This window comes from Amaranthus tricolor, chromosome 5 (genome assembly GCF_026212465.1).
Source record: "Amaranthus tricolor cultivar Red isolate AtriRed21 chromosome 5, ASM2621246v1, whole genome shotgun sequence".
In the NCBI taxonomy this organism is placed as follows: Eukaryota; Viridiplantae; Streptophyta; class Magnoliopsida; order Caryophyllales; family Amaranthaceae; genus Amaranthus; species Amaranthus tricolor.
Window position 1 is genome coordinate 22,085,321 of NC_080051.1, and position 25,096 is coordinate 22,110,416.

At 35.1% G+C, this 25,096-nt stretch overlaps 2 protein-coding genes across 2 annotated transcripts; one reads left to right on the forward strand and one right to left on the reverse strand.

The window, feature by feature from the left end:
- The first annotated feature begins 2,079 nt into the window (after positions 1 to 2,079).
- LOC130813741 (high affinity nitrate transporter 2.4-like) lies at positions 2,080 to 5,660 on the forward strand. The gene is made up of 3 exons (XM_057679599.1): positions 2,080 to 2,937; positions 3,345 to 3,460; positions 4,715 to 5,660. The coding sequence occupies exons 1-3, from the start codon at positions 2,134 to 2,136 to the stop codon at positions 5,370 to 5,372; spliced, it is 1,578 nt and encodes a 525-aa protein (XP_057535582.1). The 5' UTR covers positions 2,080 to 2,133; the 3' UTR covers positions 5,373 to 5,660.
- A 581-nt stretch (positions 5,661 to 6,241) lies between these two features.
- On the reverse strand, positions 6,242 to 18,057 carry LOC130813743 (developmentally-regulated G-protein 2). Its single transcript, XM_057679601.1, has 12 exons — positions 17,365 to 18,057; positions 16,792 to 16,880; positions 16,188 to 16,255; positions 15,442 to 15,518; positions 15,018 to 15,198; positions 14,841 to 14,897; positions 14,200 to 14,274; positions 13,451 to 13,570; positions 7,532 to 7,702; positions 7,083 to 7,196; positions 6,793 to 6,963; positions 6,242 to 6,597 (listed from the first exon to the last, which is right to left on the reverse strand). Exons 2-12 carry the CDS (start codon positions 16,859 to 16,861, stop codon positions 6,502 to 6,504), a joined length of 1,200 nt encoding a protein of 399 aa, XP_057535584.1. The 5' UTR covers positions 16,862 to 16,880; positions 17,365 to 18,057; the 3' UTR covers positions 6,242 to 6,501.
- Between the last annotated feature and the right edge of the window lie 7,039 nt (positions 18,058 to 25,096).

Sequence of the window (25,096 nt, forward strand, 5' to 3'; positions counted from 1 at the left end):
AAAAGTATTTTTGTTTATCATAAAGTAGTTGTTTGAATTAATTTTTATTTTAAATAATTTTAAATGCTTAAAATTTTTTATGTAATAATTTTGTAATTGTTTGAATTAATTTACTAATCAAATTTTAATAGGCAATATGACAAAATGAATTGAATGTCAAATGGAAAAAATTACATATAAATAGCAATGACTGAATCAAAACATCAGTCTGTTATTGAATATCGAATGATCATGAAAAATACATCATGCATAAATTCTTTGACAAATATAATAAAAGAAATAAAAAAGATAAATTTTTAAACACTGTTATAAAATTGTGAAATGACAAATGATAATTCTTTAGAGATATTGCCAAATATTACTTCACATTTTTACTTGTCAAAATGATTGTATGGCATTCAAAAATATTTATTATATCAAATATTTATTTATTTAATTAATTTTTTTATTTGAAAACTTTATATAGCAATTTATAATTTGGTGGCAATTATTAATCTCATGAGATTCTTCTTATGGTATAAATTCAAATAGAAAATAAAAACTTTTCTAAAACCATGTACTTAAGAATGGGAGAAATTATTTTCTCATCTGTATATTGATTAACTAATTAATTATTACATAAATGATGATTTAACCAATAATAGCTTATCAATAATTAACTAATTAATTATATTGGTTAAATGTATTTTCTACTTGTTTTGATCAATTTATTCGTTATATTTTGATGAAAATTAAAAGAGGTATTTGATCTAAGTAAAACTAACAAATTAAAACAGAAGAATTAATAAATTAAGTAGGGGTTACGTCTATTGCCCAACTGGATCTTTCATTGACTTTATAGTTTATATGGAGATCCCACTAGTGTTTATCATTAACAAATAAATATTACCCATTTGGAATATGACATTATATACTTAATTAACCTAAAAGGAAAAAGGAAATTAAAAATAATAAAGCAAATCAACAAGAGTTTTGTACTCTCGCTCTTTTGTCTTTATTTGCGGGTTACTTGCTAAACATAACACGTCATAAAAAATGTCTTTAAAAGGTGGAGCAAAATTACATATTTGTCCGTTTTAATAAATTTAATTTTTATTTCTAAAAAATAAGCCTATTTTAGAATAAAAAATAAAATCTAAAAATTTCTCTTATTTTTCTTCATCAAGCAATTCTAACCATTAGATTGAGTAATTGACTCTCTATTACATTTTAAGAAATGAAGAGGATTCTAACTTCTTTTTTAAATGTTTTGTTATTTGTCTACTTTAACTCATTTCATTATACTTGTAACCTATGTCCATATGAAAGCTACATGGGGTTCGAACCCACATCCTATTATACATAAGGATCGATTTAATATAATAAAATTGAGTAAATATTTGTGAGTGGTAAACATGACATTTTAGGTATGTGGTTCAAGTCTTTATATAAGCTAAAAGATTATATTTTGTTATAAATCTTTTTAACTAATATTTAACAAACTTTTTATCTTAAATATAAAATTCTTACTTTTTAAAAAAATTTATAATTTTAACTTTTAGCTGAGACACACCGACCCAAAATACAAAACTGACCCAACTAAATTGCCACGAAATTAACCGTTTTAGTCAGAAATTTAAATTAATAGTTAAAAGTTAAATTGGATATATTTTATAAAGTCTAAGAGTATAAACTATTTCAACTCAACTCACTTAATAAAAATCTTCTAAACGATTAATTTAAATTTTTTTTTAAAAAAACTCCTCTATACGCTTACGTATGTACCAAGCGAATTAATCCGTGCATTAATCCCGTACAAATCTTTTGTTTACATGATGAAATCCCACTTGACCACTAGAATATTCTTTTAGATTCCTCCAAACGTATCCCATCGTTTTTGATACTGTCTTTTGACCTTGTAAACCTTTTAAGAACATGCTTATTTTTTCAATTTTCTATAAGGCCAATTCTTTTTAATTATCTATCTTATTGGCTTATTGCCTTATTACCTTCTCCTTTGGCTTCATTATAACTTCCACATTGTCAATGTTAATTACTCTATATATAGCCATGCAATAGTTGTAGGAACTTCTCACCAAAAAAAAAAAATACTTCCCTTTCCCCTTTCAAAAAAAAGTCAAAAAAAAAAATATCATGGCCGGTACTGAACCCGGAAGTTCAATGCATGGGGTGACAGGTAAGGAACAATCTTATGCCTTTTCCGTCTCCCCATCTGAGGTCCCAGTGGACCGTACAGCCAAATTTGCTCTACCAGTGGATTCAGAGCACAAGGCTATAAAATTTAACCTTTTTTCCTTAGCCGCACCCCATATGACAACTTTTCATTTAAGTTGGATATCATTTTGTACATGTTTTATATCCACCTTTGCAGCTGCACCCCTAGTCCCTATAATAAGGGACAACTTAAACCTAACCAAAACAGACATAGGTAACGCAGGAGTCGCTTCCGTCTCAGGAAGTGTCTTCTCTAGGCTCGTGATGGGGACACTTTGTGACCTCATGGGGCCTAGGTACGCATGTGCGTTTCTAGTCATGTTAATCGCCCCTGCAGTCTTTTGCATGTCGTTAATCGAGGATGCATCAGGGTACGTGGCTGTTAGGTTTATGATAGGGTTTTGTTTAGCGACTTTCGTGTCGTGCCAGTATTGGATGAGTACCATGTTTAATGGACGGATTATTGGGCTTGTTAATGGGACAGCAGCAGGTTGGGGTAACGCCGGAGGAGGTGCTACCCAACTTCTTATGCCTGTGGTCTATGAAATTATCGTAAGAATTGGAGCTACTAAATTTATTGCTTGGAGGATTGCCTTCTTTATTCCTGGAATACTTCATATTATTATGGGTATTTTGGTTCTTACCCGTGGTCAAGACTTGCCTGATGGTAACCTTGGTACCCTACAAAAGAGGGGTGAGGTTGCCAAGGACAAGGTTTCTAAGGTAATCCTAATACTTTTTATGTGATAGTATATGTAAATATAAAATATTTGCTCTAATACTGTGTCAATGAACCAATTCAATTAAAGTTTAAGCTGATAGTTAAAGCACTATGATATATTATATATTATGATATTATGTCTCTACAAATTATATATTTTTATGTATTAACATAATTAAAATTTGAGAAAAAAAACAAATTTCTTTAATAAATGCTTTTAATAAGTACTGGTAGACGTATAAAAGGACCTGTAAATACTTAGATTCCACCATATATTATAAATTATATTGAATTATTCTTATGAAAAAAATGTAACAATATATGTAAAATATTTGAGACGTCATTATATTGAAGTACTCTATGTATATGAATTAAGTTGATAAGTGTTGTACATGATTATTTGATGAAGGTGCTTTGGTATGCCGTCACCAACTACCGGACATGGATCTTCGTGCTTCTCTATGGCTACTCCTTGGGTGTGGAGTTGACTACCGATAATGTTATTGCAGAATACTTCTTTGACAGGTATTGCAAACTTTTTATTTATTTACTACTTCACCTATTGTATAATTTAAGAAATGGCCTCGAAACTCAAATACGGACAAGAAAAGATGTTACTTTTGAATTCTAGAGAGCTATATAGTCTCTTTTTTTTCTCTGACGTGAAACAACTCATCACATGAGTGTAATAAGGACATTTTAACATTTAGGCTTAAAACTAAGACTCTATTTAGTTGACCTTAAAAAAATAAATAATCAACAAAAATCAGTTTCAATTAAAAAATCAGTTCTAATCAATAGTATAATTTAAAATTAAAACCAATGATAATAAGTAAAAAAAACATTTTCGATCAGTAAATTCAGTTTCAATAAGTAAAGATAAAAAAGGGGCCTAACCGAAGTCCAAAGTGATTCTTTGGCATGAACTTAGGGTTTAAAACGTTTTGAGAAGAATCTTATTGGAGTTGGACAATAATAGATTAATAGTTGCAAAGCTGTTAGTAACATGACTTTTCTTAATTAAGCCGGTTACTTAGCTAGTTAGCTTTGGTTTTTGTTAATTTGTAATTAAGTAACATAAAAATATTTAGTTATGGCTAAGGAATCTCAAGTTTTAAGTTATATGTAAAGGGGAATAGAAAAAAGAATCTGACATGCATCCAATGAATCTAGCTAGAAGATTCAGATCCAACTAATTACTGCCTGAGTTGACTTTGTTTAATTTGGTTTTGAGATAATTAAATGTCTTTTTCTTGACTTCATCATAGTAGGTAGATGTGCAAGTCCTTTTCTATATGTTTGAGTTACAAACTATTATAGTTGTCCGAATCCTAGAATCATTCTTGATTCCAAATATTCCCCCAGATTCCACCATCCAGAATGCTAAGTCAACATTCATTTATTTATCTAACACTTGTCATAAAAATAACATACTATGTGCATAAAAATTATCCACTTCTTAAATGTCGCTGTCATTAAATACTGCACATGTGAGGAATATCTTACGTCACTAAAATATGAGTTTGTAGACTTGCATATAACTTGAGTAATCTTTCTAATACCATATGATTTTGAAAAAGTGTGAACCTCATTAATTATATATACAAAATACTCACTGCCCATGAGTTTTTGGGCCTGAGCCTATGGATGCCCTATGAGTGCATCCACAATAATAGGCCCACAGGTGATTAAGTGATAAATTGTCACGACCTAACTGGTATCAAAGCTTGTCAAATGAATAAAATGTAATACTTTAATAATGTTCATGTGAACATACAGGTTCAATCTCAAGTTGCACACAGCAGGAATCATAGCAGCAAGTTTTGGGTTAGCAAACTTCTTCTCCCGTCCATTAGGAGGTCTAGCCTCAGACTACAGCGCTCGTTACTTCGGTATGAGAGGCCGTCTATGGACCCTATGGATCCTCCAAACAGTGGGTGGTCTTTTCTGTGTATGGTTAGGTTTAGCCAATGACCTCATCACAGCTATTGTAGCACTAATCCTATTCTCCCTAGGAGCTCAAGCCGCTTGTGGGGCCACATTTGGAGTCGTTCCCTTTATCTCTCGACGTTCCCTAGGGATCATCTCGGGTCTAACTGGTGCAGGAGGAAATGTAGGCGCGGCTTTAACTCAATTCATATTCTTCTCGTCAGGGCGTATGAGCACTGAAAAGGGTCTTACATTCATGGGTGTAATGGCTATTGCTTGTACACTACCAGTTACTTTAGTGCATTTTCCACAATGGGGAAGTATGTTCCTTCCTCCTACTAAGAATGCTTCTGAAGAGGCTTATTATGTTGCGGAATACACAACCGCAGAACAGAGTAAAGGGATGCATGATCGGAGTGTTAAGTTTGCTGAAAGTGCTCGGTCTGAGCGTGGCCGGAAGGTGGCTTCTGCTCCAACACCTCCCAACCCTTCACCTAACCATGCTTAGGTGGGTCAAGATGATGATATCATTATATACTTGTATTTGCCTTTCAAATGGATTTGTTTAAAGAAAATGTACGCATACCTATTCTACAACTTGTAGAGTATGTAAGTAATTAGTTTGTATAAGCCTAATGACATGGGTTGTGTGTTGGTATACTTTTTGTGGGTGAAGTGATGGGACTAATCATCATCCAATTTCTCTTTTATTTCTTTTATTTCGATTCGATTTGATTATATATTGATTTTTGTTTGTAATGAGAAATAATACTCTTTTACAACTTCATATGATTGATTAAGTTTACGTGTTTTTTTTACATTAAAATATAATACTCCTATCTCTTTAAAATATTTTAAGTAAAGATTAATAAGTGGTAAAAGATCAAATAGTGGGTTAGCTAAAAGGAAAATCAACGATCCGATTGATCATGTAAATATCATTAGTAAAATCTCATTCTTTGCTTATATTAGCAATAAATCTTGTGAAAGGATTTTGATTCTCACCTAATACCTACAAGAAAATCAATTCTCTATTTTCCTTTTGTATGAGGGTATTCTTACCTCAGAATTAAAAAAAATAATCCTTGCGGAGTACAAACCAATACACTATAAGTTTTGCTTCCATTTGCTACTGGTATGAAGCTTCCCAAGTTAATTTGTTTTTGAAAAAATGTTTTGCTAGATCTTAGATATGGGAGTTGAAGTCTCGAAGTATGTTTTCCTCGGCCTTACTCCTCTATAGCCAAGATACGAGAGTTTGTATTGACATGTACGTTTGTGCAATCAAGGGATCATTGTTAAATTCTACATTCAAAATCTCGAAAATCAGGGGAGAAAGAACGATTCTTTGATAATTTATAACGCAAGACCAACATGTGCACTGAAACCGAACTCTACACCACTATAAAGCCAAAATTGTACATTCCGATAATTGCATATTTCGAAAATGAGTGATTTGATGGAACAAGCTACAAGTACTGTAGGTAAAAAAGGTCATTGATGAAATATTTAGGAATGGGGTTAAATCCACAGTTGATGAGAAAAACTCAATTATAGAAAGTATGAGCCATATTAAGTGACGACTACTGAACCACCAGATGCACATTGAGAAAGCACACAATTGTCCACCCTCGAGTCTATGTTTTCAATGGTGCCTTCTTTTCTCGGTCTGATATTCTAGCCACTGCATTTGTGTGCGATTTGAACCGTCCTCTCCCCCCTTCCTCTTTCTCCTGGAAAACACGTGTACGAAGAGATATAAGTTCAAAGCAGTCTTTCCACTTTCATGTATATAAGCCAAAAAGATAGGAACATGGGTTGTCGGAAACTTGCACCAATGCAATCTCCTCTCACGTAAAGCAGGTAGGCAGAAGAGAAGCCCAATGTATTCATTCAAGAGTAAAGTATCTAAATAACAGCAAACCCACCTTCTTTTTGACAATCTGGACGACGTCCTCATCCTGAAGGGCATGTGAGAGTCCACAATGTTGCGGATAATGCCTAGCACTCGTGCCCCAAACAAGTGCATACTTCAAGTCCTTCACTAGTGTTCTATGTATATGATTGCAAAAGTCCTCGACTGTGCAACCACCCCGATCCTGGATACACAACGACATGCACAGGACAATAAAGATCGATGTAATTTGGATATAAAAAATAGATCTAAATGCAAAAGGGAAGCCGAGAACAAAACTTAATATGACTCGATATGACATACCACAGAAAGAACGACGGGCTCAGAAAAATCTGGTTGCTGGCCCTGAGGCTTTGTATAAACTCTAACTAATCCCATCTCCTGCCACATCCTTGCCAACAATCTATCTAGATTCAGCTGTTCAAGCAACGCAATTTAGTAAAGTTGGCAATCCAATAAGGTAACATACGCACTAGTGCAATCAATTAAATAATTGTATCTCGACCAAACAATTAAAACTACAGAAAATTTTAAAAGTCAATTATAAATGTTTGGGGAAATTCAAAAAGGCCGCAAATTGTTTGCAATTTTATTCTACTTTTGTTCATAGTAGAAGAGAGGTTTGCTCCTGTCTACTACCCTACATAGTCTATTATATTTCAACTGTGACTATCCCATGCAACCCAGCAAAGGCGCATAGCAATACTTTGAAGTTTGAATTTTAAATTTCACCGATGCCAAAGATAACATACCCTGAGGTTGGCACTAATGACAATAGAATTCGGGAGTCTTGCTAGCCTATCAACATCATCAATACCAACAACATCTATCTTGTTGTATACATAAACACATTTTATGTATTTACGGTTCCCTTCAATCACATCAATCAGATCATCTACTGTTGCATCCTCGCGAAATAACACCTGCAGGAAAATAAATTGAAGATTGGAGGTCAAAAACACACATGCAGTCCTACTCATGCAAGCTCCAACATGAACTTGCCTAAGATTAAAATCATGCCTCAATTTTATACATCAATTATGGGTTTTATATCAAACCAATGAGGTTTAAAATGACTGATACCTAGATCCCCACACTAGGAACCTTGTGTTTGGTAGAAATTTATAATTCAAATATTACAAGATTATTTTAAATAAAAAATGTGAAATACAACAAAAGTCAGAGATTTGATCCCAACATATGAAGTCGACTACGTGAAACAAAACAAATTAATGTAATAGATAGTTACTAATAATATTTTATACTTTTTCCAGCCGTGTCTAATACTTATCTACGGCTACTAAATCAATTACAATGATAATCCACTTATATTATCTTCCGCCATGCATTCATGTCTATTTGCATACAATCCTAAAATTTTATATTGTTTGTCATTTTCACTCTTTTATCCAGGTTATTTTCGGCCGACCTCTTGGTTTTCTAAGCTTCTCCAATTTCCAATCTTTTACTTTTCTAGCTCGCACATTTTTCAATCTTCTTTGCACATGAACAAATTAACGTAAATGAATTTTTCATTTTGCCTTCAACATTTGCAACTCCAAGACCCTTTCTTATGTTTCCATTTTGAGTGTAACTCTATATTCAGTGTAACTCTGAGATTTTAAGTTCGGAAGGTGGACGAATAGTGTTTCCCTTAAAAGGTTAATGACAAAGGATCTTGCATGTGTTTAATTAATTTCAAACCCATGTATGATTCCAACAAAAGTAGTAATCAAACTCCCTCTATTTCAAGTAATCATTATTTACAAACTATTCTTTGTATAACTTCAAGTTGTTATTAATTACAATGAACTAGTGGTTTTTCAATAGAAATGGTATAAGCCAATGTCATCAAAAAGGGTGTAAATGTATTTATTTAGACTTGTAGGATAACCACTACCCTAGAACCTTCACTAGTCTTTAGTGTTTACTTGAACAACATTATGTGATGCAACCTTAAGATGAAATCATGAAACAGTGTAGTTGACATGCAATGCCCTCATCACTTCTTGGACTTGATCATGACTTGCAATCAAACATCTATATTCTTTAGCATATGCTACATGGATCCCTACAAGGTTTTCTTTAATTTATGAGTGACTTGTGCAAGTTAACCCGTTTTGTCTTCAAGGAATGTTTGTCTCAAAATGGGGAAGGTGATTGATTTGCTTGGTGCTCAAACATCACGCTTCACGCAAACCTATGAAGCTGATCATTTATGGGTATGCTTTATAGATAATTTGACTTAAGTAACAGGTTTTTCAATCCCTTCACTTGCTCCTAATTCTTTTCATTGCCAATTTTCAAAAGTCTTATCTTTATTGATGCTATCAATAGAACGAGCGTTGAATGTGCTAATTCTATTGTTACAATGACTACAAAATTAAGATTTTGACTTCAAGACATTGATTGTTATAGGGAAGGTACATAACATGGTACCAATTATCACCCGCAGCACCGTTTTGCAAATTGTAAAGGATTTGGACTTACAGTAAACCAATATATAGGATGTGACCTTAGTTTAACAAGAGTGTCTCCAAGGAAGTTTCAAGATTTGCTTTTCTTAGTCAGCGCTCAACGAGATACAAAGGTGCGTGCTCTTGTGGGCTTTGCGCCTTCATGTGCTTTGGGTTTATCTTTTGGAAGGAAATGTTTTTCAATAATTTGTTTGCATATCATTAGCTTTTGGTTTTTCTTTTGAGAGAACAATTTTCGATAAGTCGTGAACAATTGGACAAAAAGATTTATATTTTTGAAGATAGAGAAAGAACTGAAAAAAGAGTTATTCGCAAAATTTGAAGAGAGGAGTGATAACGATGCTATATTAGAGTTCGAACAATGTGTTTCAAACTCCAATATTGCCAAGATCGAATGTATGAGGTTTTGTGACAAACAAATTAAGCTATCAATGATATCGATGTTTGTAGGAGAAAGTAATGCAATAAAACGACACAAAAATTTAACGAGGTTCACCCAACTTAGGCTACGTCCTCCGGTGTTTAGTATCTCTTATATTATCAAAGGAGTTTAAAGAACTCTCAAATATGGAGAATTACAATAGAGAAGAGATATAGGCTAGTGTTTGGCTTGGGGTGTATTTTGTGGATGATTACAATGTGTGAATGATAGCTCTCTATTTATAGGAGAGATCTCACTAAGTAACATTAAGTATATTAAAACTATGAATAAATGATAATGAAACATCCCCAAGAACTTGAAGAGTCAAAAACAGCATCCTAGGAGCATCAGAGACATCGCTCGACCAAAGCAGAGGCTCGCTCGATCGAGCGACCTGGTCGAGCGGGCTACAGGAAGTTTCTGGTTACATTCTGTCTGCTCGCTCGATCGAGCGAGCTGGTCGAGCGACACTTCAGTGAGCTTTTGACAGTTTTGCTCGACTTTACATTGTAGAGCATTTTGAATTAAACCTTTGCACTTCTTCATTAAGTCCCATAACTCCCATGATTAACTCATTAATTCATACTTTAATCATCATCATAAACCACAAATATTAAGACAAAACTTAACACACCCATTCATGACATACTTATGGGATTCCATCCCAAGAGTCACCACATGAATGCACCCATCAAATGTGCACTCAAGTCACACCATTCATAACAAGGAGAATGGAAAAAGCAATGATTTGATTCTCCCAATGTCTCCACCACCAGAAGGTGTCCTTTTTTCTTTTTCTCTTGTTCTATCTTTCATTTTGAGGATCTATCATTTTTTTCTCTTCCTATGACTTCTTCGATTTTTTGTCTTCCTTCTTTCGGTTTTTTTCTTCATTCAATTTTCCTTTTATGAGACTTTTTCCTTTTTTCTCTTAAATTTTAATGTATTACTTAAAAATTTTTCATTTCTAATTATTTGCTTCTAGGTTCTTCATTTTTTCTCTTCTTTGTTGAAAATTAAACAAATTACTACAACATGTGATTTTAGGCAACCTCTTGTCCTATTCTTCGCTATATTAGTGACTTAGTGTAGCAATAACAAATGATTTAGATCTTTTATTTTATTACTGTTATTATAACGTGCTGTTGGTAGCAATGCTTGAACTTAGGATCCAGAGGTCGGAGATTAGTTCTCTTTCCCATTAGTCCAACTCGATAGCTTCTATATTATTATAATGTAAATATCATATTGATTTAAGTACCAAATGAACTTTAAAATTATTTTACAAGCTTATTAGTAAAAAGTGTGTCTCGCCTACAAAAAGCTCGCAATTTCACCTTGTCTTGCACCCAGGCTCTAAGACCTTTATATCTCTATTTCCTTGGTGCGCCTTCTGCCTTTTGAAACTAGGGCCAAAAAGAGAAAAACTTGAATCTTTACAACCGTTACTACAACCATGGCCGAAACGCTATGCTGCACTATCCATTACAAGAACTTGATTTTGTACTTATGCACTGCTGTTGGGGGCATGCTTATGTTATCCCTAAAAGATTGGTCAAACAGATTGAAGTTGTATGTAGAGCCCAAATCCAACAATGGCCTGGGATTTAGACGTTCAAACCTGAATGTAGTAACAGAGGGGAAACATTTGGTCTATGCCTCAAAGAATGATTATTGGATGAACACAATTAATCTTAAAGGAGTCCCTTGGTTATTGGCATGGTTGCATGTAATGTAAAAGAGTTCCTTAAGGGCTTTTATACACAGTTCATGAATACAGAAACAAAACACCCATGGGTTTATATGGTTTGGCTAAGAATTGCATTTCCAGAACATGATTTCATGTCATGATTGGTGATGTTGTAGAGACCTATACAGCTAAATCAGAGATGATGGGCATATGTCAGGCAGATCATTACCTAATTTGTTCTGATGCTTCAGAGGTAAACGCTTAGCTGAAACTATGGATCTTTGCATGCCAAAGTTTACTAGTTAGTTTTCATCTGGAAAGCACAAAATGAGCCTATTTTGGCACAACACGTCCCTACAGTGTTTTTCTTAAAGAAGCTCAAGCTACAGTGAAAATGGGAATTGGTTGTTTGAAAACTCAGAAAATCCATAGTGATAAGCTATGATTTGACTCGAATCCATCACAATGCATTGTATCATTTGTTGTTGAAGCATGGGTGTTCTTCTGTTGTGATCCCTATTCTTTTCTAATTCTTCTAATAAAATTTTGTGGGAAAAAGGAGATCTTAGATTTTATGTATGTTATCTTTAGGCTAAATGATATGCCAATCTTACTAATCAAATAAAACAACAAAGATTCAGATCTAAAAAATTGATAACAATTGCATTGGGGTGATAGAATGTTGTAGATATTTGAAATGGAATGTTGTAATAAAATTTAGTTGTAATGGAATGTTGTGAAAGTCAAAAACAAAAAAAAAGGACCAACTGTACTTTTACTTAATGCAGTCTTCATGTATTCTGTTACTTGCTCAATTTCTTGTCCGAAGAAAAACCCTAGATCAAGATATACGTGATGGACCCAATTGGAGAACAATACAAAACCGTACATTGAATATCCAACACCAAGGAATCTAGTTTAAAACCTGATATCAACAATCTGCAAATAAAGTAGAAGACTAAAGGAGTAGTGTCACTAAGGTCTAAAAGACTAACAACACTAACCTAGTAAAAAAAGGTGTGACCAAGAAGAGAGATTATCAACAAAAGCTATTGAGCATACCCTATTGACCACAAGTTCCATACTTATGTCGCACAACCAAACACAGCACACAAGTAACACAAATGAAGTTGCAATCCATGCTTTTGATAGCATTTAGAGGAGACATGACTAGTGCACCCAACAGCTCGGTTATAGATTGTAGTAGATAAATTCTCATTGGTAGTGTTTTGACCAACCCTAAATATGTATTTTTCATCAACATTATCCATTACCGTATATTACCACTTTAGAGGTGCAATGAATATTGATGGTAACGTCAAGAAAAACACATGCTTTGTGATAGAGTTCCATTAATGTATACATCAGGGTGCAACTATCTCCACAAATTTACCATTACCACCAACCAAACAAGCCATAAACTCTTCAGCATGAAATTGGGCGTATAACTAAAAGTGACCAGATGCATACACAATGTCTTGAACCATGCAGTTCGGCACTTACAACTTAAAATCTTATATGAAAGTCAAGGATAAATCTATATCCCTTCAAGTTCAGATATTTATTTAGATGCTCCCGCCCCCTACACAATATAGCAACCAACTTTAGACAAGAAGGATATGACAAAAAACAAAAAAGAAAGGACAGCCACTTTATGATGCTTTTCTGTGATCCCTAAGTGGATAACAGTTTTAGCATAGCAGCATGAAGAGGGAGAAGGGGGCCAAAGCAACAGAATCGTTTCGTCTCATTAAAAAATAGAGTACACTGATGAGGAAACCCTGATTTCTTTGAGTTGTGCACTAGTCAGTTTTGATAGAAGGAATAAGCTCCAAAATTGGTCACAAGAATAAATATATATATTACAAATTTTCATTCCAAGAACATGAGTCATGTCTAGCAAGTTGCAACTGGTACAAGATCTAGCTCTACAAAATTGTATAATACGATAACGCAGAGCAATTTGAAAAGTAAAAAAAACGCTGCTGAAACCTACATAATATTTTAAACAGAAATGCAATGCAGCATGAACATAAACCATACAAATCTCCCTGGGAAATAAATGCAAACTTAAGGCTAATACCTCTGCATTGTGAATCTTGTACTCGTGAAGAATCTGATAGCAAAGCTTCTCATCCACATGAGTCAATGGCAATGTACTATTGAAAGAAATTCCTCCAGTCTTCTTCTTTTTAAAGTAGATCTGATCAGAAGCACAAAGTGAGAACCAAAAGAAAGAGAAATTAAGATGAAGCATCCATCCAAAGTGGCACCTAGAAAGAGATACTCCAGCAAAGGGAAGCACTATCAAAAGATGAGCTGTGAAGGTACTAGATAGTAGATACATAAGAGGTAGGTAAGCAGGGAGAGAAGAACCATTTTCTACATCCTTGAAAATTTTCTAGTCGGCACAAAAAGTGTATGTAAGCAAAGGGAAGGAGCATTTTCTACCTACATGGAAATTTCCGACAAGTACCTAAGAAGCATATTAATAATGATCTGAGAGTGACAAATCTCAACCATACGAAATTCAGAGAAAGTATAAATATGTAGCTATCACAATTATATTATTTTTAAAATAAACAGACTATTTAAAAGGAGTTTAAAGTATCTACAAACATGTATAAGGGAGCTAGAGAGGTTGTCAAAATAAGATGGGAGCAAATCAAATCGGATTAAGTAAACAAGATATGCTGAAGAAAGATATCCATGATAAAGGTAGCAAACATTAAAAATTTCAAGATTTTTCCAGTAATGTGCACGAAAGTCCTACTATCAACATCAACATTACAATAAACTCACTTAAGCTTGCATTCTAAGACAGAGCATTACTTGGGGTGGTCTCTTGTTCAGCCGCAACCCCACAGCTTCAAGTTCCCTTGTCAAAATTTGTCGATGCCCTTCACTCTAAAGCATTTGTCAAACAGTTAACAAGGCAAATTGATCTTAAATATAGGAAGACATAACTTCAGATGAGATCATTGGCTTCTATACTATATACAAAAAATGCAAAAGCCATGATAATATTAAACTCAGTCGATCTAATTGGACGCCAGCTAGTCTCTTAAGAGACCGTCTCTTTGAGAGACGTATCTTAAGCGCAACCCATTAAAGATTAATGCCTACTTACCGTATTCTTAATGCCAACTTATATTATCCTTAATGCTTACTTACCATATTCTTAATGCCGACTTTCAATATCTTAAATGTCTACTTATATCATTCTTAATATCTACTTACAATATTTTAAAAATATATAATGGGCCGGCCCAATTTGAGATGGTCTCTCAAAGAGACCGTCTCTCACAAGAATTTGTGATTGGACACAATTACAATGATAATAGAAGAACTCCTCTAGCTAGCCACCAATCAAAAATCAAAGTGCAATAAAGATGACAGCCTTCCAATAAGAAGAAAAAACGAGATAACATGTTCAAAGGAAGAATTTGAAAGTCAGTGTATCTAATACTTACTTTTGAGGCATCCAGTACCATTAGTACAAGATCTGATGATTTGGCAACAGCAATGACCTAAACAAAATATGGTAGTAAACAGGAAGCATAATCAAGAGACAAATTTCAAAACAGAAACACCCCATTTTTAATATAATAAAATATCAGAGTGCAATCATGTGTAGAGTCAAAATCTACCTGTCGCCCACGCCCCTTCCCTTCAGAAGCACCCTCAATAATTCCAGGAAGATCAAGCAGTTGAATCTTGGTATCATTATAATGTATTATACCAGGGATGCAGGTAAGTGTAGTAAACTCGTATGAGGCAGCTTCTGAATGAGTTCCAGTAAGTGTGGTTAGGAGCGTAGACTTTCCCACACTGCAGCAAGAATGTGTAGTGAGCATACTACGAGTATTTATATGATATGCTTCTTCTATAGAAGTGTGTATTTAAATTGTATGCTACATAACTGGCTGCCATAGTCTCTCACATACAACAATGACACACCATTTGATTTTTCATTCTACCATATTTTAACTGAAGATTATTCAGCAATTTCTATGGTTTTAGAGAAGCTAGAAATCATTATTTAAAAGCCTAAAGGTACTGAAAATCACAAACCTGGGAAATCCAATAAGCGCAACACGTCCGTGCCCAAACTTTGTAACTTCAAAACCGTCTCCTCCACCACTAGAACCCTGATACATAGTTCAAATAACAATTAAAAACAAATGCAAAACAACTCTATGGCAGGCAATCTGCAAGGTAAAGACCAATAAAAAGAAGAAACATCTAATCTAAAAATCTCCAAACAGCAATAATAACGTTATAGAAAAAATGCAGGTAAAGATCTCCACAGACTAGCAGTCCCTTCTTCAATAAAAATTCAATCAAAATAAAGAGATAATATATGCTAGTACACAAATGAGAAAAGCTTAAGTAAAGCAGCAGGAATGCAGAAGAGTCAAAATTTTACAATCAGACCTTCAAGATGAACTGACACATAAAGTTTCATATGCCTCCTAAATTTATGGCAGTTAAAGACAAGTTAGTTTGTATAAAATTCCTCATGTTCACATACCCCCACCATAAATAGAAAAAAAAAATAAAAATAAGCCATACAGCAAAATTTATTGGTCGTGCAAGTGTGTAACAGATGTCATAACCGGTAAGACAACATGTCACCTTGGGCTTATATAAAAGAACAAAACCACATTTATATAAAAGGAAAGTAGAAAACCAGTCCTAATATAAGTCAAAAGAAACTCACAAATATAACGTAGTAAATTTGAACAGATTATTTTACAGGATATCTCGGTTCCCAGATCAAGTGAGAAAAGGAGAAGGAAGTCTCATAAAATACTTACTTTTGGAGGTTCTAATAGCTGTGTCCTGAGTTTTGCTATTTTTGCTTTGAGTTGACCCAAATGATACTCTGAAAAGCAGCACATAATGTAAACATTATTAACACAACACCACATAAAATCAAAATTTATGTCAATTATCCCCTTGCAGTGTGTTGATATACAAAACTAGGAAGGATGAGCGAGAAATCCAATTTTCCTTGCTTAGACGTGAAATGGCGGAATGAAGAAAGGGTAAGAGAACTGACAGATCCATTTTCTTTCCCCTTCTAATTAAAAAAAATGTTTGTCTTATTTGAATGACTGGGAAGGAACATATGAGTCCTCTTCCCATCCCTCCCTTCCTTCTCCCTTGTCTCCTTTTCTCCGTTTCTGACATCTACGCGCCATGATCATCAACAACACACTACGTCAAGTAACGCTACTCAAAACCTCCTTGTAATCCTTTTGGGACATGTTCATGAATCAATTTATGAGGATGGTGGGACATACATAATAACAAGCTAACAAAATTGAACAATAGAAAACAACAGAAGATACAAGCTCATTAATACAGTAAATTACATTGTCTCCCAATGAGACTGAAGTGGCTCAAAAGTTTATTCACCTGTGGCTTTATTCTTCTGTGTTCGAGCCATTTCAGCTTCGATTTCCTTAATCCTTTCTATGATCCCCATTTTTCCTGAACTTCAGTTACTGTTAACAAGGGGTAAAGCAACAGTAAATTCACACTTACAGACATGGCATTCACCATAAACAAAATCCAAACTGTTCATCTTTTTCAAAATGGAGCTTAACATATAATACCATTAAGTACCAATATCATCAACAACATGAATTATTGAACTTGAATGATCCAAAAAAGGATATTCATACAAAAAAAAATTAAGCTCGAGCAAATGCTAATTGCTAAGAAAGCTAATAAACATCAAAATTACCATCATTTAAATGCATAAATAATGAAAAATAACAATTATGAGTCCAAATTTCGGCTAAGAAAAAAAACGCGGATATCGTTGCTTTTAAATACTACTTATAAATCTTCAACCAACAAACAAGTACTAATCAGGAACAAAATTAATGTAAATATGACATGAAATACAGAAGATGCTAAAAATTTAATCTTATCAATCTACATGAATCTCGATGAGTATATAGCGATTAAAAAAGATAATGATACCCGAAGTTGACCGTGAATTGAATTCAGTGTAAGAAGTGGGCAATCACGGTAATTAGGGTTTACAGGATTTGGGTAAGCTTATGATATTCCCAACTTCTTTCAAGTTTCTTGGCCTCTGTCGGAACTCAAAGCAATAGTAGTATTGGTAATTCTGCTTTTGCTTTTCTTTGCTCTCTGACCCTCCCTACCCCTAGCTGGCCAAAGCTTAGCGTTGGTAGAACCGTATAGATGGCAAGAGGGTAAGCTTTTGGTTGGGCAATGCATAGGTACCTCATAAGGTGTTTAATCGATGCTCTGCTTTATTTCTTGTTAAGTGTTTTGAGTAAGTTTGAAATCGGCTTTTGCATCCATATTTTTTTACATAACTGTAAATTATTATTAAGTTGGATCAAATCGGATTTAGTTATAAGGTCGGGTAAATTTCGGGTCATTGGGTTTGTTTTGAACATCTCTCATACGTGTATATAAATTCAATAGAAGTAGATTTGTCTAGGTGGTCGATACGAGGAGTTAGTTTTTCAATATTTATCTATCACACCTTATTTTCACCCATCTTATTGTTAAAACACCTTGAATTTACTGTAGGATAGTTTCAATAAGCAATTACCTCGTATTCAACGGCGCAATAATAAGGCATGAAAATCATTGCTCCAATAATCAAAATCAAAATCATGCATATACAAATACATTCATAAAACATCCTAAGTTTATACGATGAAATAACAGGGTCGAACCTTTTTGAGAAAATGGATGACATCTATTCACTACAAACTACGATATTAGGTATCGATCACTAACAACTACTATAATACTAGTCATCCATTAATATTCGTCAATTCACCAAATGAATAAACTACTACATCAGCCCCTAGCCCAATATTTATTAAATTACGTCAATCTAGTAGTAATTAAGGTGATTAAGTGATTAAAACGAATTTTGGAGCTCACGGGTTAATTGGATTAATGATTGACCAATCTTGCCCAAATCAAATTGATGGTACAAGCCTACAAGGGCCTAGACTTCAACATCCCAAGCGAAAGATAATAGAGTCAAACTTGTAGCTAAACATGTTTGCATGAATCATTTGGTTGGCTAGCATGCCTAGTGCTCGTTCACATGTACTTTGGCCTAACGCATACTGCTCCATGCCCGCAGCCAGAAGTCTCTAGCCTGTTGATTGCACCTCAAGCGTTATTAAACTATAACAACTTTAAAATGCTGTATAGCTACTCAAATAAGGGGATAAATAGCAACTGAAAGTGGTAGTAAATTTTTAATTCAAGTCATGAAAATTCAGGAGAAGATTGACGGAGCAATCTAAAGTTCTTGCTAATATACTAAAGATTATCCTGTCGAGATTATTGATGAAAACCAGAGTGCATTTGTTCCTGGCCGTTTAATCACAGATAATATATTTTGATGTCTTCTGAAGTCTTCCATCACATGAAACATAACCATGCAAAGAAAAGGGGCTCGATGGCTCTAAAACTTGACATAAGTAAGGCCTACGATCAGATGGAATGGGACTATATCGCCTGTGTGATGATGAAAATGGGGTTTCCTGCTCTTTGGATTGATCGTGTTATGAAATGTGTCTCAACGGTGAAATATTCATTCCTTGTTAATGGTGAGGCTAATGAGGTATTGAACCCTAAGCGTGGCTTAAGACAAGGAGGCCCTTTGTCTCCTTATTTATTCCTTCTTGGTGCAGAGGGTTTAGGTGCCTTGATCAAAAAAGCCCGCACTGACAATAGAATTCACGGCATCTATATTTCCTGTAATGCTCCGGTTATTTCTCATCTTTGCAGATGATAGCATGATCTTTGCTCGTGCTAATGTTCGGGAAGCGGTTGCTATTAAGGAGATTTTGCAGAAGTACAAAGTTCTTTCTGGCCAGACGGTGAATCATGATAAAAGTGAAGTCTCTTTCAGCAATTGTCTTGATCACGATGTTCGTAGACGAGTAAGTGAAGCCCTTGGTTTCAAAGAGGTTCAAAGCCATGATAAGTATCTGGGACTTCCAACTTTGTTTAAATGATCCAAAAAGATCTCTTTCACAAGCATTAGGGATCTTATCTGGAAGAAGCTTCAGGGGTGGAAGGAAAAACTTCTCTCTAAAGCTGGAAAAGAGGTTCTTATTAAGGCGGTGGCTCAATCAATCCCAACCTATGCTATGAGTTGCTTCAAACTACCGAGCTCTTTTTGTGATGATGTTGAGAAAATTATAAGGAACTTTTAGTGGGGCACTTCAAACTCGGAGAGAGGGATCCCTTGGAAAGCCTGGAAGGATCTATGTCGTCCAAAGAGTGAAGGAGGCCTGGGCTTTCGTGATCTTAGCACTTTCAACAGCTCTCTTTTGGCAAAACAACTCTGGAGACTTCATAGACATCCCAACACTTTGTTAGCTAGGTCTCTTAAGGTTAGATACTATCCTACATGTTCTGTATGGGATACAAAGGTTGGTTTCAATCCCAGTTATGCATGGAGAAGCATTTGGAGCTCTCGTTCAATGCTCGAATTGGGAGTGCGGTGGAGGATCGGAGATGGCAAATCTGTTCGATTGTGGAAGGATGCATGGGTTGGTAGCAACGGTTCTGGCAAAATCATATCCCCAGTCAGAATCCTTGATGAGAACGCGACGGTGGATGCTATCCTTGATAATGTTGATCACTGCTGGAAGGTAGACTTGTTAACAGACATCTTATTCCCTATAGATGTTGACCGTATTTTGCAAATTCCAGTGAGTACCTCAGGTGGCACTGATGAGCGAATATGGACAGCGAGTGAGGATGCTGTTTTCAGAGTTCGGGATGCGTATAATCTGGCCCTTAAAGCTGATGACAGAGCCTCTAGTTCAAATGGAAGTGACCCCATCTAGAAGAATTTGTGGAAACTTCAAATCCCCCCTAAAGCAAAACTCTTTCTTTGGAGAGCCTCTTGGGACATTCAACCTCATGGAGTAAACTTAAAAAAGAAAGGCATCGTCGAAGTGGAAAAATGCCAAAGGTATGGGTTGATGGAGAATAACTCCCATGTCTTGAAAGATTGTATCTGAGCTCGTGAAGTTTGGAATAATTTGATGGGAGCTAATCATATTCCACAATATCCATCATTTCGTGAATGGTTGGGTTCGATGTTGGAGGAGAATAATCATCAATCGGTGGAATTGTTCGCTGTTTGTGTTTGGCAAATTTGGTGTGCTAGAAACGAGTACTGTTTTGAAAAGATATACATTGCTCCTTCCTGATCTTTGATCCAAAAGAGCACACGACATTCTATCTGAATTCAATCTCCCTGATCAGAAGACTAAACCAAGGCGAGAGGTTACAAAATGGATTCCTCCGAACTCGGGCTCCATAAAAGTCAGCGTTAATGCTGCTGTAAACACCAAAGAGAATAGAATCGGGCTGGGAGTTGTGGCTCGTGATGAATCTGGAAAGGTTCTCTTGGCTGCTTCCAAAACTATGTGACCTTTTAACGGTGTGGAACGAGCTGAACTGGAAGCTTTTCAATGGGCAGCGACGCTGGTGAAAGAAAGGCAGTGGAACAATGTGGTGTTTGAAGGTGATTCTCAGAATGTGGTAGATGCTCTTCACCAAAATCTCCCCCGTGGCCTTCACAATCAAGTGATAGTTAACAATATAATAGACTCTGTGTCTTTAGTGGAGTCTATTGCTTTTAAATTTTGTTATCGTGAGGCAAATAATGTAGCCATCGATTAGCGAAAATTTGAAAAAAAAAATTTTTTTTAATAACTTTAATAAAAAAAAGCATTGGCCAAACTTTATTCCCAAAATAAGCGTTTTTGGCCCCAAAGCTAGGCTCGGTGTGTAATCGCTGTTACTAACAGCGAAAAATGGTCAAAATTTTCTTTGACTGGTCAATGATCAAGTCGCTGTTAGTAACAACGACATTTCCCGTTTATTCTCAGTGTGCACTGTATTACCTTCGTTCTCCTCTGCAAAATTGCCATTTGTCACAACTTCTTCCAAACCAACCTTTTTTTCAGGTTCATGTAAATTAACTTTAGGATTCACGGGTTTATTCTCAGTGTGCAATGCAGCGTCTTGGTTCTTCTTGGCACTACTACTATCTACCACAACCCCAGATATGAAATTTTGTTCTAGTACCTCTACAGCCTATTTAGATTCCTCAACCCCAGATATGTAAAGTAACAGATGCCTAAAGTCGTTGTTACTAACAGCGACTTGACCATTGACCAGTCAAAGCCTTATTTCGCTGTTAGTAACAGCGACATATAGCTTGACTAAAATTTTGACCACTTCTTTATACTCGTTGTTAGTAACAACGATTATATACCGAGCCTAGCTTTGGAGCCAAAGACGCTTATTTTGAGAATAAAGTTTGACCGAAGCTTTGATTAAAGTTATTAAAAAATCTTATTTTTTTCAAATTTTCTCGATTAGCTAGGTGGGCCTGGTGGTCCTTCATGAATCTCTGACATTGTACTTTCAAATTTATCATCTTAATGATAGCCTCACCTTGATTTCTGAAAAAAAAAAAAAAAAAAAAAAAACTTAGTGATCTTGTTCAGTTCACTCTAATTAATGTAGATGTAAATGGTCTATATATCATACACTTGGCATATTTCAAGTAGGTTTATGTTCCATTAATGTATGTCCTATTATATATTTGATATATGGACAAATTGCAAAGAAACACCTTTTAAAATCCGTTTTTTGTAAAAAATCACCTTTTAAATTTTTTTTTGCAAAAAAACACCTTTTAAGACACTTTTTGTTAAATTAGACACCTTAATTGAAATTCCGGTGGGTTTTGTCCAAATTCCGACGTTGAAAATGCTATATCAGTTGCATAATGCGCGAGTGATTGCAAACGCAGGGAAGTGTAATTAGGTCAATTGTTCGCGAGTTTCTTCTCCGTCTTCCTCATCTTCCTTTCCTTCCCTCCACATTTCCCTTCACCATTGTTGATTTTGACCGAAGATTCGTAGCTCTGTTAATTCTTGTCGACTGTTAAAGGTAAGGGTTTTTCGCATTAAAGTTACTGTCTTTTTGATGTCAATTGCATTGTTAATTGAATTGTTAATAGAGTTGTTTAATTGATACGCATTAGTATATTGTGTTTGTGGAGTTCTGAAGTTAGGGTTTATATTTGGTAATTGTGCAGATGAGGACAAAAAATCCTGTATTTAATCCTTCATCTGGAATCAAAAGCATTTTCAACCTAAAAATATGGCATGAGGGACGGTTTGTTTTTAAGAAGAAAAGGAGGTTGTATGATGAAGGGTGCCTTGATATCAAAGTGGGTTGTTCTGAAATTAATTTTTTTGGTGTTGTACAATCAGTTAGGAAGGTCATTCTGAGGAAAGATGCTGACTTTACTGTATATTATAGGTGTAAAGGGAGGAGCTTGATGAATGGTTTAACTGAATTTACACCCAACACACCTTTAGTTGATGTATTGGCAACGAAAGATGAGAATGATTTCATTACTGTATATGTGGAGTATGATCATTGTACATTTGATGTGGGTTCTTTGGATGCTGGTGGTGGAGTTGAGCAGGATACTGATGATGCTGGAAGTGAGGACATTTCTGACTTTGAAGATGCTGCAAAGAATTTGGACATTGAAGATTGTGGTTGGGCTGGGCCTAAGGTATTAGTAGGTTGCCCAAGTACTTTTGTTGGCCCAGAAGTTGAGTTAGACCACAATGAAATTGACTTGTTTGAGGTGGATCATGATGGAGATAGATGGGTGGTTGACTTGAAAAGGCATTCATGTGGTTGTTTCAGGTGGGATTTGACAGGAATCCCTTGCTGTCATGCATTCAAATGCATCATGGCATTCAGGGGCAACCCTGAAATGTATGTGCACAAGGCATACAGTAAGGAGATGTATGCCTTAGCGTATGCACCTATTTTCCAACCAATGCCTGGAATGAAGCAATGGGATTCTACAGACCATCCCAAACCTAACCCTCCTGGTATGAAAAAGCTCCCTGGCAGACCATCACAAAGAAAAAGAATCAAAGAGAAGGGTGAAGGGGAAGCTGAACCTGAACCTCCAGTACTAAGAAAGAGGAAGCCCAATGCATGCAGTAACTGTGGAGGTCTAGGCCACAATAAAAGCAAGTGCAAGAACCCACCTGCACCCCCTAAACCTCCAGCAAAAAGAGGAAGGCCAATGGGTGATGGTGTTCCAAAACAAGCCATAAAGAAGAAAAGGGGAGAAATGAGCCAATGTCAAGAAGTAGTCAACAACAACTCTTCACAACCAGTAGAAGCATCTCAAACATCTCACACATGAATTTAGTAGCTTTGAAGTTAGTTTGTTAAACATTATTACTTTTTATTAGTTAGTCAATGACTTTAGTATCTTTGATGTAACTAATTAAACTTATGTATTTTCATGTTATGGATGATATTATGCATTATGAAAATTGGTTTAATACTTAACAAATGGATGATATTTAAGCTGCACAGTATAAAATGGATACAAAAACAAAAACATCTAACAAATTTAATTCAATACTTCAAGTTTACATTAGCAAATGGAGGCAAACACAAAAACAACCGATGAGTTTGGTTGAATACTTCAACAATACATATTGAAATTGAGGAAAACGCAAAAACAACCAACAAAACAACCAAACTAATCCATCATCTTAAATACAGTTCCTAAAAATAAAACAACCAAAAGAGCCAAAAATTGAGATTTGCTGTAGTTTTTGGCCACCTTCAACCTCCCAACATGCCAACCGTCTGATCTGAACTGAGGAAAAATACATGATTTGTCATACACCGACCTACTCAACCGACTCCTCAGCACAATCACTTCATTCATCAGTTCCTTCTTCACCTCCACTAACTCATTAATAGTTACCCTTTGCCACTCTACTTGATCCGCATCAATCCACCTGAAGAACGAGCAACCTCTTCTTCCACTTTCAATGTCATATAATTTATAAGCCATGAACCTACGCCCAGGATTTTTGGGGGTCCAGGACCTCATTATCGCAATTCGCATCCCACAGTAGCATCTACAAGGTTGTGAGTTTTCAATGGCACGAGAAGAACCACTAGAAGAAGACATACTAAATGGAAGATCAAAGCATCAACCTTTGAAAACCCTAGAAATTGAACTTCAAAGCATAGAGAGAGAAAGAGAAGAGAAGAGTGATTTCAAATGGTATTTGAGGGTGTAAATGGAGTGTTTATGGAGGTTGAAAAGAAAGGAGCGTGGATTATAAGGAATTTGCAAACACGCGCACGTTTTTGGAGGTCAAAACGCAAAGTCAACGTCGGAATTTGGACAAAACCCACCGGAATTTCAATTAAGGTGTCTAATTTAACAAAAAGTGTCTTAAAAGGTGTTTTTTTGCAAAAAAAATTTTAAAAGGTGTTTCTTTACAAAAAACGGGTTTTAAAAGGTGTTTCTTTGCAATTTTCCCTTGATATATTTATGTTTGATAATATACTAACGCTCATTTGATTAGTGGTTTTAAATGGTGGTAATGAGAATGATTTATAGTGTAAAAATTTATCAAAAGTTCTATATCATTTTCATAGTGACGCAATTTTAATCACAATAATTTTTTTTGTTTACAAATTTCCATTACCACTGAATACTACTTCTTCCATTAGTAATGCATTGAAATGCATTTTATGAAGAAAATAAGATGATTGAAATTAGACAAACATGACCATCAAGGCAACCAAGAGATTTTTCAACCAAAATTACACTAAT